This window comes from Xyrauchen texanus, chromosome 23 (genome assembly GCF_025860055.1).
Source record: "Xyrauchen texanus isolate HMW12.3.18 chromosome 23, RBS_HiC_50CHRs, whole genome shotgun sequence".
NCBI classification, from domain to species: domain Eukaryota; kingdom Metazoa; phylum Chordata; class Actinopteri; order Cypriniformes; family Catostomidae; genus Xyrauchen; species Xyrauchen texanus.
Genome location: NC_068298.1, coordinates 24,485,099 through 24,503,444, shown reverse-complemented (window position 1 = coordinate 24,503,444; position 18,346 = coordinate 24,485,099). Strand labels below are relative to the sequence as shown.

The 18,346-nt window shown below is 38.1% G+C and overlaps 1 protein-coding gene across 8 annotated transcripts in view; it reads right to left on the bottom strand.

Moving 5' to 3' along the window:
- diaph2 (diaphanous-related formin 2) overlaps window positions 1–18,346 on the bottom strand; it is a 559,041-nt gene that overhangs the window by 46,500 nt on the left and 494,195 nt on the right. For 7 of the 8 annotated variants that reach the window (XM_052154718.1, XM_052154724.1, XM_052154721.1 and 4 more), the window contains 2 exons: window positions 14,994–15,086; window positions 12,142–12,192 (listed from right to left, as the gene is read on the bottom strand). In XM_052154718.1, coding sequence (XP_052010678.1) covers window positions 12,142–12,192; window positions 14,994–15,086 — 144 coding nt within the window. The remainder of the gene's footprint in view (window positions 1–12,141; window positions 12,193–14,993; window positions 15,087–18,346) is intronic. The other variant, XM_052154723.1, reaches the window with a different exon arrangement.

Below are 18,346 nucleotides of genomic sequence, written 5' to 3'. Positions count from 1 at the left end.
AGAGGTTGAAAGGCTCTTTTTGGAAATCAAATGGCTCAGGCCATCACGCATCAACAAACGGAGAAAGGAGCCACTCAGGGCCATGGAGTTTTACTGAGATCTGATTTATTCTAAAGAATGGATGTGTGTCAGCTTGTTTAACTGCCTCAATAGAACTTCACATCAGATACATGCACTGTGGGCATCCAAATGCTACATAAAATCCTCATCTTTATCTCTATCACAGGTGCTTACCTGTCCTGATGTCCCTCACTGGGTTCTCCAATCCTCTCTATCCATCTAAACTTCAACAGATCTTCACTTTCATATTAAAACTTTTTTAACCATATTTTTCCATAGTCTCTTCTGAAGCATATCTTATCTATGAGGAACAGGTGATCGGTTTCAAGCAACCGCCTCAACAGCACTGTGCAACACTTCTGCTTATTGATATCTGAGATTTACTAAGTCTTACAAGCCATTGCCATGTGTGCTACCCTCTGGTCCCTTCAGCCCTGAGCTAATCACGTTGGCCCATCTTCCTGTAAGAGTGCCCAGGGGTGAACTGCATGAATAGCATCTATCAACACCCTGAAGTGGAGTGCTTGAGGTTTGGGAAGCTTAGCTGTCAGGCGAAAAGTGTTACAGAGCAACACTACTATCTAACGGATGTGGGTGTGTGAGTGTGTGTATGTGTAAAGATAAAGTGTGTAGCTATCTGGTTTGGTGGAAGTAAAAGGAAAGTGGTACAAAGAGGAAGGAATGATTAATTACTAAGGGATTTGCAATCACGGTCTCAGGTTTGTGATATGATAACACCGATTAATTATTGCGGTAACAAAGAATGTGTTTCTGTCAATACTGCAAAGAAGCAATATGACAGCAACAACAATGAGGGAAAAAAGCTAGGGAGAGAGAGAGAACTTCCTCATTAATAAGCAGAGGAAAGGAACAAATTATGGAGAGATCATTTACTATGTGACACCATACTCCTCCTGTCTTTCTCATTTGCTACTTCACAGATTCATACCCATTTTGCTTTTAAAATTTCATGAGTGAAAATAGGTAATTTAATTTTCATTAAACATACAAGGCCCATTTTCTGCTTCGGCTGGGTGAATTAACAAGTAGACTCTGGGCTGAACAGATAGTGGGGCTCAAATCTCATAACTTAGCATTAGCATAGCATAGCATTATATCACTGCATCTGTTTTTTAATAAGACATTTCTCCACAAATCAGAGTCAAACAGGCATAAGGCATCTGTGAAACCAGGACAAATTTTGATGGATGAAAGAGTGAATGTGAAAGCCCAGGAAGAGAAGGTTAGACATCTTAATGACTTGGTAAGGCAGTAAATAAATAAGATTGTCTACCTTAGAAATCTGATTGATGTGCCTTTTGGGATGCCCCATATCAAATAGCTACTCAGCCTGTGGCTTTCATCTGCGACCAAAGAAATCAATGCCAAGGATGTATGAGCAGCTACCTGCCTCTGTCCAACAATCTCATAGAGTACCCTTGGCATTCAAACAGGAGACTTTTAGTCTTAGAGTGGACTAGTGGAAGGCTTCCTAGCAAAATACCACTTTCAAGGTTACCTCTGAGATTGCACAGTGCTGCTTTAAACACAAGCATGTGTTTTGCAGTATAGTGCAGGCAAAAACACAAAGAATTTTAAAATCCATCTTCACAAGTGCAACAGTAATTGTTCTTAAAGGAATAGTTCACCCAAATATTTACTTACCCTCATGCATCACAGACGTGTATGACTTTCTTTCTTCTGCAGAACATAAATTATGATTTTTAGAAGAATATTTCAGCTCTGTAGGGCCATACAGTGCAAGTGAATGGGTGCCAAAAAGTTGATGCTCCAAAAGGCACAGAAAGGCATCATAAAAGTAATCCAAACAACTTCAGTGTTTTAATCCATATCTTCAGAAGTTATATTAAAGGTGTGGGTGAGAAAAAAATATAAATTTTTTCTTCTTCTTTTCTTCTCCCATCCCAGTAGGAGGTGATATGCTTGTAGAATGTAAAATTAAAGTGGAGACTGACTGAGCTGGGAGGACAATTTATATTAAAAGAACTTATATATTGATCTGTTTATCACCCACACTTATCATTTCGCTTCTGAATACATTGATATAATACATAAATTATACCCTGCTAAAATATCTTTTGACTCTCAATGGATGTACTGTTACATCATCTTCAACAGCAAAGACCTTAGGTGTTATATTTGATACCAATCTGTCCTTTGAAAATCAAATTACCAATGTTTGTAGAACAGCATTCTTCCACCAAAGAAATATTGCTAAATTACGACACATGCTCTCATAGCTGATGCCGAAAAACGAATTCATGCGTTCATGACCTCAAGACTAGATTATTGTAATGCATCACTGGGAGGATGTCCATCAAGATCAATAAATAAACTTCAATTGATTTAAAATGCAGCAGCCAGAGTGCTGACGAGAACCAAGAAATATGATCATATTAGCCCCATTTTACATTGGCTACCTGTTAAATTTTGTTTTAATTAAAAAATTACGTTAACTACGTACAAAGCTTTGAATGGTCTATCTCTGCAGTATTTAAGTGACCTTCTACCACGCTATATTCCATTACATTCATTACGATCGCAAAATTCTGGCCCGTTAATAGTTCCTGGAATACCAAAATCTACAAAAGGAGGTAGATCTTTTTCATATTTGGCTCCTAAACTATGGAATAGCCTTCCTAACACAGTTGGAGATGCAGACAAACTCACACGAGTCTAGACTAAAGATTATTTAGATCTATTTAGCCATGCATACACCTAATTTATACTTGATCCCACAATTAGGCTGCTTTAGTTAGGTCTGCCAGAACCAGCAACAGTGATCATGATTTATAACTCTGCAATAAATTGAATGGCATCAGTGCTAATATTATTCTATTTGTTTCTCTGTCACAACCTCGGGACTCCTATCCTGAGGTCACCAGAACTGGCTGGCTCCAGCTCCATTCCTGCTTCATGTTGGACTCCACTGCTACATGTCGCTGTGTGATGATGACTAAATGCAGATGGTGCCAGCCAAACATCACTTCAGTCTTTTACGATGGACTTCAGATCATGAACTGATGCAACTCCAACCATAAGACATGGGATACTTCATATGCCATTGCCTGAACCTTGGATTTAGGATAGACCTCACTGAAATGACCGGCCAGTTTGAACTGCGATGCACCTAACTAATCTAAACTATTTTACTAATGATGGACTACACTCTAGGAATGGAATACATAGACTATCAATTAATTGCCAACAAAAACCTTCATCAGCCAACTAACAAGGACAATTGCATCTATGTGAACTTCTGCAGTTAATCTTGGATGGACTTCAAAGACATTGGTCATTAATCTTACAGTTCAAACAAAATCGATGTTTAAACACTGACCCTAACACTTACTTAGTTTAATCATTTTAAACCATGACTTTAACTATACATAAGTAATATTTACATTATATTCATGATGTTAGCCAGAGGGGAACTGGCCCCCACAGTGAGTCCGGTTTCTCCCAAGGTTATTTTTCTCCATTAACCAACATCTTATGGAGTTTTGTTTTCCTTGAAAAAGTCGCCTTCTGCTTGCTCACTGGGGTTATAAATACACATTTTATTGAATTACTTATTTTTAAACACAATTCACATTTTAAACATATTTGATAAAACTACACAATGATGATTCCTCGACATTAAATCTTAAATATAGATTTAGCAGTTTTATCTTCTGTTAATGCACAATCTTCTGTAAAGCTGCTTTGAAACGATGTGTGTTGTGGAAGGAGCTATACAAATAAAAATTACTTGACTAGATTTAAACACTGGAGCCTTATGGATTACTTTTATGCTGATTGATGTGATTTTGGTAGCTTCAAAAATGTGCACCTATTCACATGCATTGTATGGACCAAAACTGCAGAGAAATTCTTCTAAAAATCTATATTTGAGTTGATAAGTCATACACATATGGGATGGCACAAGGATGAGTAAATGATGAAAATCATTTTTGGGTGAATAATCCAGTGCCGGCGAGGAAAGCCAGATAACCATATTTGTCATCTTAATACAAACAATGACATCACCAGTCTCTTCAGCCTTGTCTGAAAAATCCAACAATGAGATAAAACTAGTTTGAGATTTCAAACAAGAATATGTGAAATCAAAGATCATACAGTTCAGATGAAAGCAACAACAGAAGGCCATTAAAGCACAGAAAAGTCACAAAAATATGGTGTGCTATGAGTCAGTTCATTCTATTGTGTGGCTGTTATATTATTGCAAGGAAAGTTGGCATACTGACAGCATTTAGAAATCCCAATAGCAAAATATAGGTGAGATCTGACCAAGGCACTTATATTAAATTGCATCTAATGTTTCTTCCCTTGAACTTGAAATCTGTGACACTGTTAAAATGGATTACCTATTTACTCTATTTCTACTGACACAGAGGTTGGGTCTGTTCTTAAGCTAAAATGACTACATGCTTATTGTCATGTTACCATATTGCCCAAGTAAAAAAGGCAGTCTGCTGCCCTAAAGTGGTAGCATGCTGACCTACATCAACACACCAATTCTACAGAGCCTAATTAGTATAACTTGTAAGCCTAGCGCTTTGTCATATTTGGCTGTTTCTTTATTGTTACATGCACGATTACAGTAATTTAACTATGCTGCCAATGTTAAGTGACTAAACCTTTTTGATTAGAGCTATTGGGCATGTTACTTGTTTGTTTAAAAGATCCTTCTTTAGGGTATTGATTTAAAGAGCAAATTGTAAGCCTATAAGCCTATCAGACAGCTTTGTAGCTACTTTGTTTAAAGCTGCAATTTGTAGTTTCAAACTAAAGAGATCTAAAATACTATCTGACTATCTGGGAGAGCTCTTTGATAGCATTCCCATTTATCTCAATGGCAGTTGCTTGGATTGCGCATGCTGCCCTGGAAGTATGCAGCCTGGATGCTGCCATGTTTGCTTCATTTGCACTCAGTTTTGAGCACATGCTGTAAATGCCATGTGACTAATCACTCTATAATAGAACATCTTGTGGCAGACAGAAAAAAACTGAAGTCTATTTGAATGAGCTAACCGCACATATTTTGGCAACATTTCAATCAGGTTCCCAATTTCTGCAAACAGGTATTCTCACCCAAAATGCACACCATTGGTTGAGCCAAAGTGGCTATGTCGGGCCTTTCATACATACAGAGGAGAGTGAGAGCAGAGTGGTGATAATTTCACCTGAATGGAGAGAGCCTTTTTGAAGATTCCACTCCACTCTCTCAGTCCGCTCAGTGCCGCTCGCTCAACCCAGAATGTGCTTTGTGATCTGTTGGTTTGGGAACATGCAAAATAAGCTATAGGCCTGAGGTTATGGAGTTCAAATATTGTTTTAGTGAAGTTGCAAACCTTATAGCCTAAATAAATGCAAAGTATAAATCAAAGTTAAGAATGAGAAAATCGAAAGAAATTGTGACGAGACTGAGAATTAGCAAATATTCCTTTTGGAAACCGTCACATTGCCAGAGAGCATAAGGATGTACTACGTGAACATGGTAGTGCAGCAAAAGGTGAGTTAGTAGGCTACACTACTATTCGATAATAAAATAATAGATAAGTAGACAGTAAGGTATCTTGTTATTTTTCAATCATGTCAGTGCAGCAGGCAGCTAGATGCAAGCCCGGCTCTGCGGGGTTGTGAACGTTACAGCATCCTCAATTGAATATGGAAGCTTAATAATACTGTATATTGGCAAAGTATATTTCCTTGAATCCTGATGAACACACACACAAAATCCCTGCATCAAAACAAATAAACATGTATGATCTTGAAGATCAGTGTGTCCAAATTTACAGGCACAGCATTCTGCATTCATGCTTTCATTGTACAACTGAGCATTTAATTGGTAAATATTTCCGCTATCACATAGATAATTTCATAGTGGAATTAGCTCACTTAATTGAATGCCTGTTGCTTTTGATTCCTGCTTTGGGCTGAAGTGGCACATAACAGCTGGTCAGTTTCCCAAAGCCAAATCCACACCTCAAGGTTAAGTGAAATGTAAAAAAAACAGATTGTAGATTAGTGGTTGCAGAAAACATCTTCGACATCGCTTGCTGCATTCATGCACAGAGAAAAAAAGCTATAAATGATTGTACATTAGAAGAAAAAAATAACTTTTCTTAAACAAAGGCAGAGTCATTTGTGAATTAAATCATTTGTATTTGTTTTAGGATTATTAAACATGACTTTATCTAATATATATATATATATATTGGACAAAATCTCACTTTATGCAGGACAAATATTTTTGATTTGTTAAATCCATGGTTAAACCCTGCTATCCATATAAAGAGCACCTGCACAAGACATGATCTTTTGATGTATATAAAGTCCAGCTTCTGAAATACTGAATAAGAGAAAAACATTTACTGCTCATTTCTGGATAATTTAATACACCCTTTACAGCTGAAAACAAAATTAGGATGAGAAATTGCTCATTTTAAGTCTGATAGCTACGGAAGAGGATTAGGGCCAAGCAATAATAAAAAAATAAAACCATCTCGAGAATAAAGTCATTATAATGCGAGATTAAACTCGTTAAATTTCGAGAAAAAAGTCGAAATACAATCTTGAGAATAAACTCATTAAATATCGAGAATAAAGTCATTATAATGCGAGATTAAACTTTTTTTTTTCTCTCGAAACACAACGACTTTATTCTCGATATTTAATGAGTTTATTCTCAAGATTGTATTTCGACTTTTTTCTCGAAATTTAACGAGTTTAATCTCGCATTATAATGACTTTATTCTCGATATTTAATGAGTTTATTATCAAGATTGTATTTCGAATTTTTTTTCGAAATTTAACGAGTTTAATCTCGCATTATAATGACTTTAATCTCGATATTTAATGAGTTTATTCTCAAAATTGTATTTCGACTTTTTTCTCGAAATTTAACGAGTTTAATCTTGCATTATAATGACTTTAATCTCGAGATGGCTTTATTTTTTTTATTATTGCTTGGCCCTAATCGTCTTCCGTAGATAGCATTATATCAGTAAACCTTTACCTGTATTTCCTAATACAAGTCCATGTTTCCATTATTGCCATAAATGACTCAAACACACACATATGTTTATCACTTGTAGAGTCTTGTTTGATGAATTGTTCAAAGTAAATAAAGGTAAGTTAGAACAAATTTGTTTTTTTATGGCATTATTTGAAGATGTTCAATGGCATATGTGCTAACAGAGAAATATTTGACTGCTTACAAATGATAATGTAGGACCCGTATATCTAGTTTATATACTAAAACACTACAATACAATCAGATAATTTCAGATGTGTACATTACTAAGTAACTGTTAATTTAATAAATGTCGGTCTATAGCCTATATTTCACCAAGAGGGGCACCTCAGTCCATGTAGGCATAGGGGCAGTTGCTCGGTTGTGTGTTCGTGCCTGGAAATAAGTACACTACAGAGACATTTCATGTTGGAGCGGTATTTGAGCTAACTTTCTTTTTACCAGTGAGTGTGAGCGGTACATGAGCGGAGCATCCGCTTGGGCCGTAAGCGGCTGAGCGGAGCGCACACGTATGGAGCAGATTATTTAGCGGAGTGTCACACCGCTCCACTTCACTCACATGCTTTGATACAGAGTAATTTTTGAAAGCACCATGAAACTAGTCTTTACACTTTTCGGCAAGTCAACCTAAAAATGGCCTGCTTATACACTGCGTGCCTAATTGTTAGGCAAATTGTATTCCTCAGGATTTATTTAATTATTGAACAAAAACAATGCTCTCAGTCAATCCAAAATGTTATTGAACCTCAAACCAGAATATTTAACTAAGAAAAAGTGAGTTTTGTCTTTCTCAGGGGAATATATAAGTGTGCACAATTATTAGGCAACTAAATTACAAAAAATATTTCTCCCAACACAATTGTTTATTCAAAATTTTTAGAGTAGGTGCAACAAATAAGTAACACAAAATGACAATTAAATAACATTTTTGGCATTTCTAAAATATTCAGTGACCAATATAGCCACCCTTATTTTCAATAACTGCCATGAGCATTCCAACCATGGAGTCTGTCAGTTTCTTGATCTGTTCACGATCAACTTTCGCTGAAGCAGCAACCACAGCCTCCCAAATGCTGTTAAAATTGGTGTATTGTCTTCCCTCACTGTAAATCTCACATTTGAGAAGGGCCTACACGTTCTCTGTAGGGTTTAGGTCAGGTAAGGAAGGGGGCCAAGTCATTATTTTGGCATCTTTGAGGCTCTTGCTTGCTAGCCAAGCAGTGGAGTACTTGGATGCATGTGATGGAGCATTGTCCTGCATAAAGATCATGGCCTTCTTGAATGCTGAGGACTTCTTCCTGTACCACTGCTTGAAGATTTTACTTTCCAGAAACTGGCAGTAGGTTTGAGAGTTGAGTTTCAGTCCATCTTCAACTCGAAAAAATCCAACTTCATCATCCTGATAGTAGCCCATACCAGTACCCCTCCTCCACCTTGCTGGCACCTGACTCAAAGTGGTGCCCTGTGTCCATTAGTAATCCAGCCACAGGCCAATCCATCTGGTCCATCAAGAGTCACTCTTATTTCATCTGTCCTTAAAACCTTCTTCATGTATTTCTTTGCCCAATCTTGATACTTCAACTTGTGAATATATTCAGTGGTGGTCGTGTTTCATGGCCATGTCTCTGAGCACTTGGCACCTTGTGCTTCTGGACACTCCAGGTATGTTGCAGTTCTGGAATATGGTAGCATTGGAGGATAATGGGTTCCTGGTAGCTTCCGTTTATTTTTTGCGCACCAGTTGACTATTCGCAACAACACGTTTGATTTTCCGGTGGTCATGCCTCAATAGTTTAGCTATTTCAAGAGTGTTACATCCGTCTGAAAAGGCATTTTGACATTTTGGTGTCAGTTAAATCTCTTTTTTGGCCCATTTTACTTGAGGTAATGAAGCTGCCTAATAATTATGCACACACTGATATAAGGTATTAGTCACTTTTGCCACACCCTCCCTCATTACACAAATACGCACCTGAAAATGATTGAATTCGATAAGCATTCCAGTTTATGTGGTTTGGAGTTGGAAAATGTGCATTTTGATAAGATCAGAATACGCACTAGCCTATAATATGGCAAGCTGTGTAGTTGTCTCTGCACATTAAACTTAAAAATGAAAGTAGTTACCGTAGTAGTTTTTCAGCGATCATTTGTTTTAATTGGTAGTTCACAAAGTATTGCACTACTGCCCAATCGGGAATACTTTTTAAACATCAAGATTTAAAAACTTAATGTGCTGATTTTTCAAACAGCAACGGACCACAAAAGCGTAGACCAATAAAGCTACATTCTAAAACAAAAGCTGTCTAATCTTATCACATCTGTCTCATCTTATGTTTCATGTCTCATCGTATGGTCTCAGCAGAGCCTCAAAAGCAGATGCCTGTCTAAATCTCCTCAAATAGCTCCTTTCTCACAGACACACATCTTAAAGTGTCCTAAACTAAAGGTGTCTTTTATCACTTAATCAATTCATGCAAAAAAAAAAAAAACTTAATTGAGTTCCTAATTTTGATGTCTTTCTCTTGTCAAACAATGCCAAAAGGTGTTCCTGCACAAGAGCTGGGCCAAAACAACAACAACAAACAGATACAATACCTATTCATTTAAATTTCACTCAGGAGCATGTCACTGAATCTGGACCTGAAGAGTATTATGGCATTTTTATACCTTGCAGATGTTGAATTCATACAGATTCATCCTGAATGATTCATGTAACATATCAGTAAAATAGCAGAAAGATAGAAGATAAACACATATTGAACCTTTGAATTAGCTGACATCATACATGATGTACATATACACCCAAGAGCTTAGTGTGGTATTGGATATACACTTCTGTGCCATTGACATAGACATGCAAAGCATTACGGTGAAGGGATTCTGGGAGGAAGTGTGTCGTGCACATATTTAAAAGAAATTTCAAGCACATAGCGTATAAAAGACCCACATACACAATCGCTCTAGACACTGTGCACTATAAAGCTCTGTCATAGCTGCACCAAAGTAGGCCAGGGCAGAAAAAGGATAGAATCTCTTAAAAGTGAGTATTTTCGGTGCTCTATGCATGGGATGAGACTCTCTAACAGAATGGAAAGCTTTAGAGGAAAAATAAAATGTGCATGGGAATTAAGAAAAGCAGCGACCCTTCAGTCAGATCATTTCTACAAGCCTTCCACAGGCATGAACGAGCTGCCATGCTTCATCACTGCAAGGGTGTGCTAGTTAGGTATCTACAGTAATATGGCTAAAAACATAGGAAAAACTAGACTGAGCTCCAATGACCAGAGAGGACACACAGTCAATGCGCTCCCACATTTCTTATCAAAAGCTGATTCACTCTAGAGGAAGCCTGCCTACGTAAACTATGTGATCGAATAGCCAAATCAGAATTATGACACCTTAACAAAGAATAAAATGAGAAACTGTGAAACCAAAATGTAGCATTAACCAAAATCCTGTTGGAAATGGTGCTTAGAGAAGGGTTAACAATATGAGGAGCAATGGTCAAATATTTCTTAAAGCTTTGTTCACACTGCAGGCAAATTCGATTTTTTTAAGCCTGCCTGTCCATTATTTATCAGGTGATGAAATCACTTGGTTCAGACAGTGAAGTTAATAAACAATGCTATTGTAATGACTTAAAGGGATATATTTCCCAAAAATAAAAATTCTTTCATCATTTACTCACCCTAATGCCATCCCAGGTGTGTATGAATTTTCTGCTGAACATATTTGAAGAAAAACAGAAAAATATAGAATGGTGAACAGGCAGTCAGCATAAACATCATCCAAACGATTCCAGTGGTTAAATCAATGTCTTATACAGAGAAACAATCCCATTTGGTGCAAAGAATATCAATATTTAAGTACTTTTAAATATATATCGGCCAGCAGTAGAACGTGCGTGTGTTGTAATTGCGAGAGCGCTGAGTTCACGCTGTCTCTTGTGTGACGAATTCGTGTTGGCATATTACGGATGTAATCTCACATTCTTATCTCGTTTGAGACATCCAGTATAAGCAAACAAACTGACATTTGTGAAAATGTCATACAGATACAAATACAGATCTAAACCAAAACCAACAAAGCTTCTGTACAGTCTTCCTCCTACTCAGTTGTAAACAGCGCTGCTCTTCCGGGTGTTACGCACGTCCGTCAGTTCTCGTGTGAACATGCCAAATCAATTACATCATGCACGCATACTGCTGCTAAACTGGAAGCAATGTTTTATAGTTAAAAAGTCATTGAATATTAATCTTTTTCATACCAAAAGCAGCTGTTTCTCTTTATAAGACATTATTTTAACCGCTCTAGTCGTTTGGATGATGTTTATGCTGACTGCCTGTTCTTTTTGGAGCTTCAAAATTTGAAATCACCACCCACTTGCATCTTAAGGATCTACTGAGTTAAGATATTTTCTTCAAATGTGCTCAGCAGAACAAAGAAAGTCATACATACCTGGGAACTCATGAGGGTGAGTAAATGGTGAGAGAATTTTCATTTTTGGGTGAACTAACCCTTTAAGTGTCAGCATGATGCCAAGAGGCTTCTTTCTAGAACTGAGACAATAATACATATTTGTTTGTAAACTCAGCTTTCAGTTCCCCAACGTCATTTTTTACAAAATGTGTATTCTCATAAGTCACATGAGTGTAGCTGTCATTATGGAAGCAGTGGATGGAAAACTCGAAATTTCCCCTCTACTCATGTTCATCATGACTTATCTTTAATAGTTGTGTTCAAGTTCACTCATTTTCACTCACTTTGTTAAACAAAATCTGATTTAAGTTGGAGTTTTCCAATAAATTTTCAAACAGCGAAATTGATTTGAGCCAAATTTTTGCTGCCTCTCTGAACAAAGTCTACGAGACCAGCTTACTAAAGGAAAATCTGAAAGTGCACATCCAGTTTGGAGCTCAGAATAGTTAATTTCGAGTTTGACCCAGATGTAGTACAGTTAGGGCAAAAAGCAAGTGTTAAAGGGAAGACAGCGGGGTAAAGGCAGATAAACATTTTGTTACCATGGTTAGCACCCGGCCACCGAGGTGCAGAACAGGAAGGGCTTTGATCACCTGCAACATTGACAAAGTGAAAAATGACAGACAGAAAAGAGAGAGAAAGAGAAAGAGAGAGAGAGAGAGAGAAAGAGATTGGGAGAGATGTCAAACAAGAGGTATTTCAGGAGTTCGTAACCAATTATCCACTCCAAAATTGAAGTTTTCAAACCTCAGCCCACACACTCATCAAATAAAAAAGAAAGAGAGAGAGAGAGAGAGAGAGAGTGAAGAGGAAAAAGAAGACAAGAAAAAGAAAGGCAGAGAGACAAGACTGAATATGAAACAGAATAAAGAGAAGGAGCACTGCGCAGAAAGTGAGGTTTAATCTACACGCTCTCTTCATTCCTAAATGTCAATCTTTTTCAAACAGATGTCAGGGAGATTGGTCCGCAGCGCTGGATGTAGTAGTTGAGCTATGAGCATGCTGCTTTCTTTCCCTGGTGGTTGCTGGCAGGCTCTGTCAAGGGGGTAGCGCTTGGGGGCCTTCACAGCCTCGCTGAGTGGGAGACAGGTTTGATACAGCATGACACCTTTCTTATTCATGCCCTCTTATTAGACCCCACACTGACACAAGGGATCATAGCAAGAACTTTTGGTGAGACAAGATAAAGTTATTTACATTATTTAAGGCACTGTGGGACAAATCAGTGGTCCTGGTGAAAGTGGGACAGGTGTGTCAACCCTAACAACATGTTATACAGATTAGATGCAGTTGTTGTGGTGATCAGAAGTTTTCCTCACAAATGTCCTCCTCTCAGACTGAGCAGTGATGTCGTTGTAAGTGGTATTTTTTCTCATTTGGCTCTCTTGATAATTATGCTGTTTTTTTTTTTTGTTACAATATATAGCTCACTACATTACAGGAGTATTTCTAATGACAGAAGCAAGTTTATGCACAGTAAGCATGCATAGACAAGGACTTTGGGAAAAGAGTGACTTATTGAGGCCACTGTAGCTGTTCTGGAAAGCTAGAGCAGTTATAGACATTTGTCTGCCCGTCCTTGGCATTTCAGTTCAGCAAAGCACCTACAGCAGGTGGTCTGTTTCCTCCTCCCTGGGTCTGCTCAATTCATCATGGCAGGATGGAATATGTTAACATTAAGATTATGTTAAACCATCCTCCAAGGACCCAGAGTCTACAATCAATTTATGTAATTAGTGACTTATGAATGGTAATGCAGCAATTAATCCAATATGAAAACATATTGAAATGTTTCAAAACAGGGACCTAGAAGGGCAATAATTTGAGCTTAAAAAAAGTCTCCCCTTTTTCACCCCAATTTGGAATGCCCAATTCAAAATGCACTCTAAGTGCTCTTGGTGGCGTAGTGACTCTCCTCAATCCGGGTGGCGGAGGACGAATCTCAGTTGCCTCTGCGTCTGAGACCGTCAATCCACGCATCTTATCATGTGGCTTGTTGAGCGTGTTACTGAGGAGACATAGCAGGCTTCATGCTATTCTCTGCAGCATCCATGCACAACTTACCATGCGCCCCACCGAGAGCGAAACACATTATTGCGACCATGAGGAGGTTACTCCATGTGACTCTACCCTCCCTAGCAACCGGGCCAATTTATTTTAGGGACCTGGCTGGAATCACTCAGCACCCTAAATTCGAACTAGCGACTCCAGGGGTGGTAGTCAGCATCTTTACTCGCTGAGCTACCCAGGCCCCCCCAAGTGAGCTAATTTTAAAAGTGTGCAGGGAAATGGTATTTGGGTTCAGCATTTTTAAAGAGCAACATGCAGGTTGAATTTATAACTGAATTAATACTTTATATTGTCTGCAGAGGTCTTTTAAAAACACATATGTAGAAATTACTAATTAAATCTCATTTGATGTAGAGATTTTGATGAAAATGTGCTAGGCTCTGGAATACGCCTTTCCCGCTATCAACGCGTCATATGACGTAGAGGCTGAGGCAAACAAAAGAGCTCGCGGTCAGCTCTCATTGTGGGTGTTGATGTAGTTAGAGCAGTACAGAAAGTTTTAGAGAAGCCATAATGGTAAATTATTGTGTTTGTGCTGGTTGCACGAATTCCAGCCTGTCAGGACATCGTGTCCATCATTTTCCTTCTAGAAAAAACAATGCTTTTCGGTCTTGAGTGCGTTTTGTGCAGGTGAAGAGAGCAGACTTCACTGCCGTGTCTGTTACCACACACTCGGTCATTTGTGGCGCACATTTCACTCCGGAGAATTATCGACCTGGAGATTTGTTGGAGTCTCGGATGGGATTTCGGAGTAAGGACCACGTGAGGCTGATTACTGATGCTGTTCCCTCGGTGCACTCGATGGAATCAAGTCCACCGTCAAAGTGTACACCGGATTTTGCCGCGGGCTGGACTGGAGGACAAAGTGCTAACGTTAGCAGACATTCTGTGCAACGAAAACGAGGACTTAGCAGAGTAAGTCTTACTTTTAATTATTTTAACTCTTAATTTGCTCATAATTATAGGCCTGTGGGCCATCATAGGCATGTTCGTCCACACCGGAGAACTCGGTTTCTTCATTCGCATTCATTGTAACCTGAGCTTGAACTTGACCAGACTCCCTCGCCCATCGTCACTTCCGGTTAGTGCTTTATAGACGCGGAAGTTATTTTATCACAATTTATCTCAAAATATCGTTAATGGCTAAATATATATTACTCCAGTTCAGAAAATCTAGTTGTTTTATCATCAACATACACTATGCTATATAGGGGTGTCCAACCTGCATGTTGCTCTTTAAAGGTGTGATGGAATGTAAAGCAAGAAGAAGTGCAGTGTGGGTGGCTGGTGTCAGTTGAAATACGGATGGAGGAAGGGGGCTTACCGTTGCGTGGGGTTCGTTTCCTGCGGTCACGGAAGGCTGCTCCAGACTGCAGGGCCTCCATCAGACTGTCCATCACGCCTGTCTCATCACCTTCTGTAAGAAGGACAGAGTAGAGTGTCAAAGCTTAGTTTCACATACAACACACTCACATACATATCTACTCACACTTACAGATCCACACACTTGGTCTTATTCACTAATGAATGTGCAAGTTTAGTATTTATGTGCATAGAAGTTCTCACTCAGTTTAACAGGTGGACATTTTCCAAACATACTGTATCCTTAAAGATGCACTGTAACCTAAGAGCATTTGCAGCAAGGCTAGTGTCATTCTTACACAAACACTATTTATCCAGACTTAGATTACATGTAACTTGGTGCATTTTATGCAGAACTATCTCAGATTGATAGCCCACCTACAACCACCTAATCATTGTTACCCTATATATATATATATATATATATATATATATATATATATATATATATGTTAACGTATTGATGAATGATGTTAGTGTAAAATTGTTTGCAAACAGGTTTCATGTACAAATATGTGCATTTGCACAGTTAGGCCCAATCCATGCCAGGCTATAACAAACTAAGAGACTGGGAGTAAAATTACATGCAAAAAAAAAGGGTTTGCAGTGAGGTGAGGCGAATGGGGCGGAGGGCAAAGAGAACAGTGTGGCTCCCTAAAGGCATAAATGCCTAGAGACAGCAGCTAACAAATGGAAAGGAGCCGAAGGATGAAAAAGTTCACTGACGGCCATTAACAGGTATTCGTTCGGTGGCTTGCACATGGGAGCTAAGTGCTCTTTATGAAGATTTAGTGTGGTGCCGGTCAATACAGGGGCTTTTTGTCATTGTTCGATGATAGTGAGATGCGCCTCAAAAACAGCTGTGCCACTAAAATGTGATGTGTCTCCATAGCAAACAGTGTTTAACTTCTAAGAGACAATGAGGCAAGCTGGTCTGTCAATTGAAAGGAATAAACCCAGGAAGAAAACAAAATGTTTGATTTGTTAATTTCCATTATTAGAATATGGGTAATTGATACATAACATCTTCATGGGATAATTATTTATCAATATCAAGATGTTAGGTTAAAATATGTATGAATATACAGTATAAGGAAAAGTGTATATATTAAGCCCTGTCACTGGTCACTGTTTATATATATACATTATATATATATATATATATATATATATATATATATATATATATATATATATATATAGTACTTTCCCCTTTTATGCTCACACAATGCTTAAGATGGTTGGGTAAGAGTGTTGCCTTAATACATTACTCTGACATCCGCAAGATTTGAAATAATTAAAGTTAAGATTTCTTTCAGCATGAGCATATGGCACAGAATCTCCATAGCATCGGTCAATGATGTGGTTCAAAAATCAGCTTTTGGTCTTTTATCTGGGTCATCTATCTTTACCCAGCATTAATGAGACCTACTGTAGGGTCCCCACTACATCATAGTGGTCCAGCAGAGGCATTATTTTAAACTAGAATCATTATGGTGACTTATTGTTGTGTGTGGGATCGTTTCATCAATACTTTTGTGCACATGATCGAGCAGCTCTTGGGAAATATTTAGTGAATGAGTTGGGATTTCAACGTTTGCCTTGGCAGAGAGAAAACGTCTGTGGCGGAGATGCTGGTAGCTTTAGGCAGCGGTTTCATGCTTGTTAATCAATCTTTTGTTTCCTTGTGCATTCAAAGTAGATGATGGTCAGAAAATTGAATTTATAAAGAGGACAAAAGTTGACACGACTACATAATTAATTTCAGAAAATGCCACACACTCGCTACACTGAGACAGAACTGCATGGATATTGCTCTGAAAGCAACCATACACATTAAACAAAGCCTTAATATTATGATTAAAAAATGAGCACAAAGAAGCAGAGGGTGGATAAAATGAGAATCAAATGATTTGTGTTCATTTCTGTCTTGGCTTCTACTGTATCATTTTATATTCTAGACCCTTTTTCAGGGTTACTCCAAAATCAAAGAAGCAGTTCACACAGCATGCTGTGTTTCACAGCTACCTAGATTAAATCAAGCTAATTAAACTTACTGTTCCAAAACAAATCAGAGCAGAAGAAGCATGGCTTATCTTTAATAGCTCCTCAACACATTGGCTGATAGCTTTGCTTATTGGTTTAAAACGGGACATGCTTCTCACTGGCTCTTTCCTCCTAGTGTGCCATCGCCCTTTGGAAGCAATGACAGTTCCTAAAGTAGCTGTATGCGTAAATTAGTTTGTGTCCCCAAAACACGTTTGCATTCATCTGATGCCCAAGCTGGGTGTTTAGGGGCAGGAAAACATTTATTAGAAGCAACATGATTCTAGAAACTTCTCGACAGCTCCTTCATTTCTGTCTTTTTGGAGACCTAGACATCACAAGGGGCACCTGACACTTTGATCAATTTGTCCTACTTCTTTGCTTGCTTAACTGTAGCACAATTCATCATCTGCAATGGCCAGGACAGGAGAGCAGGGAAGGCTGGTTCAGAGGATCTCAGACACAAGAAAGCAAAATTACTAAAATGGGAAACATGCTCCCAAGCGACCCATGACTGCTCCATTAACAATATCCTGTTGGGCCATGCTTCCACTAGAACCAGCTGGACCCATGATCTCTCCACATGGATCTGATAGAAACTGCCAGAACATATGGTCTACATTATTTCTCTGTCTCATCAGCAGGCAGTGTATTGAAAGCACAGAATCTTTTACAAGAACAAAACCAGAAGAAACAAACTTGAAAATAAAAGTCTAATGTTACATTATTTAAGGAACAAATACTTAAGGCAAACCCCTTAGATGATTATGCTCTATTTTGTTTTGTGTTATTTCGAGCTGATAAAACTCAGGTCAAACAGTTCACAGTCTTCAAAGAAACAAAAGAAACCAAGAAATAAAAGACCTATGCAAGACTGTGCCTTAAATTAAATATTTACTATACAGTTCATCTAATTTTGTTGCAGATTACAGAAACTACCAATCAATGTGGCAATCACAGTGATTTTAATGTCAATTTTATTTGGTCATTACATTTCTTAAAGTCTGTATGAATGGTTTAGCATGAGAGTGCTAATGCCGAGGTATTGGAATATTGTCTTGATTTAAAACTCAGTAGCAAAAAATGCTGATAAGAGTTATTTGATTTATTTCTGCAAATCAGCTCTTTTAAACTGTCCAATTCAATGATGCAGTTTAAACCACTGACTCAGCAGTTTGTTCGCATCATTGCAACATCATGGCATTTTATATACTGTAAATTATATTGTTTTAGTAAAATTATATGAGCTAAATAATGCTGATTACCACA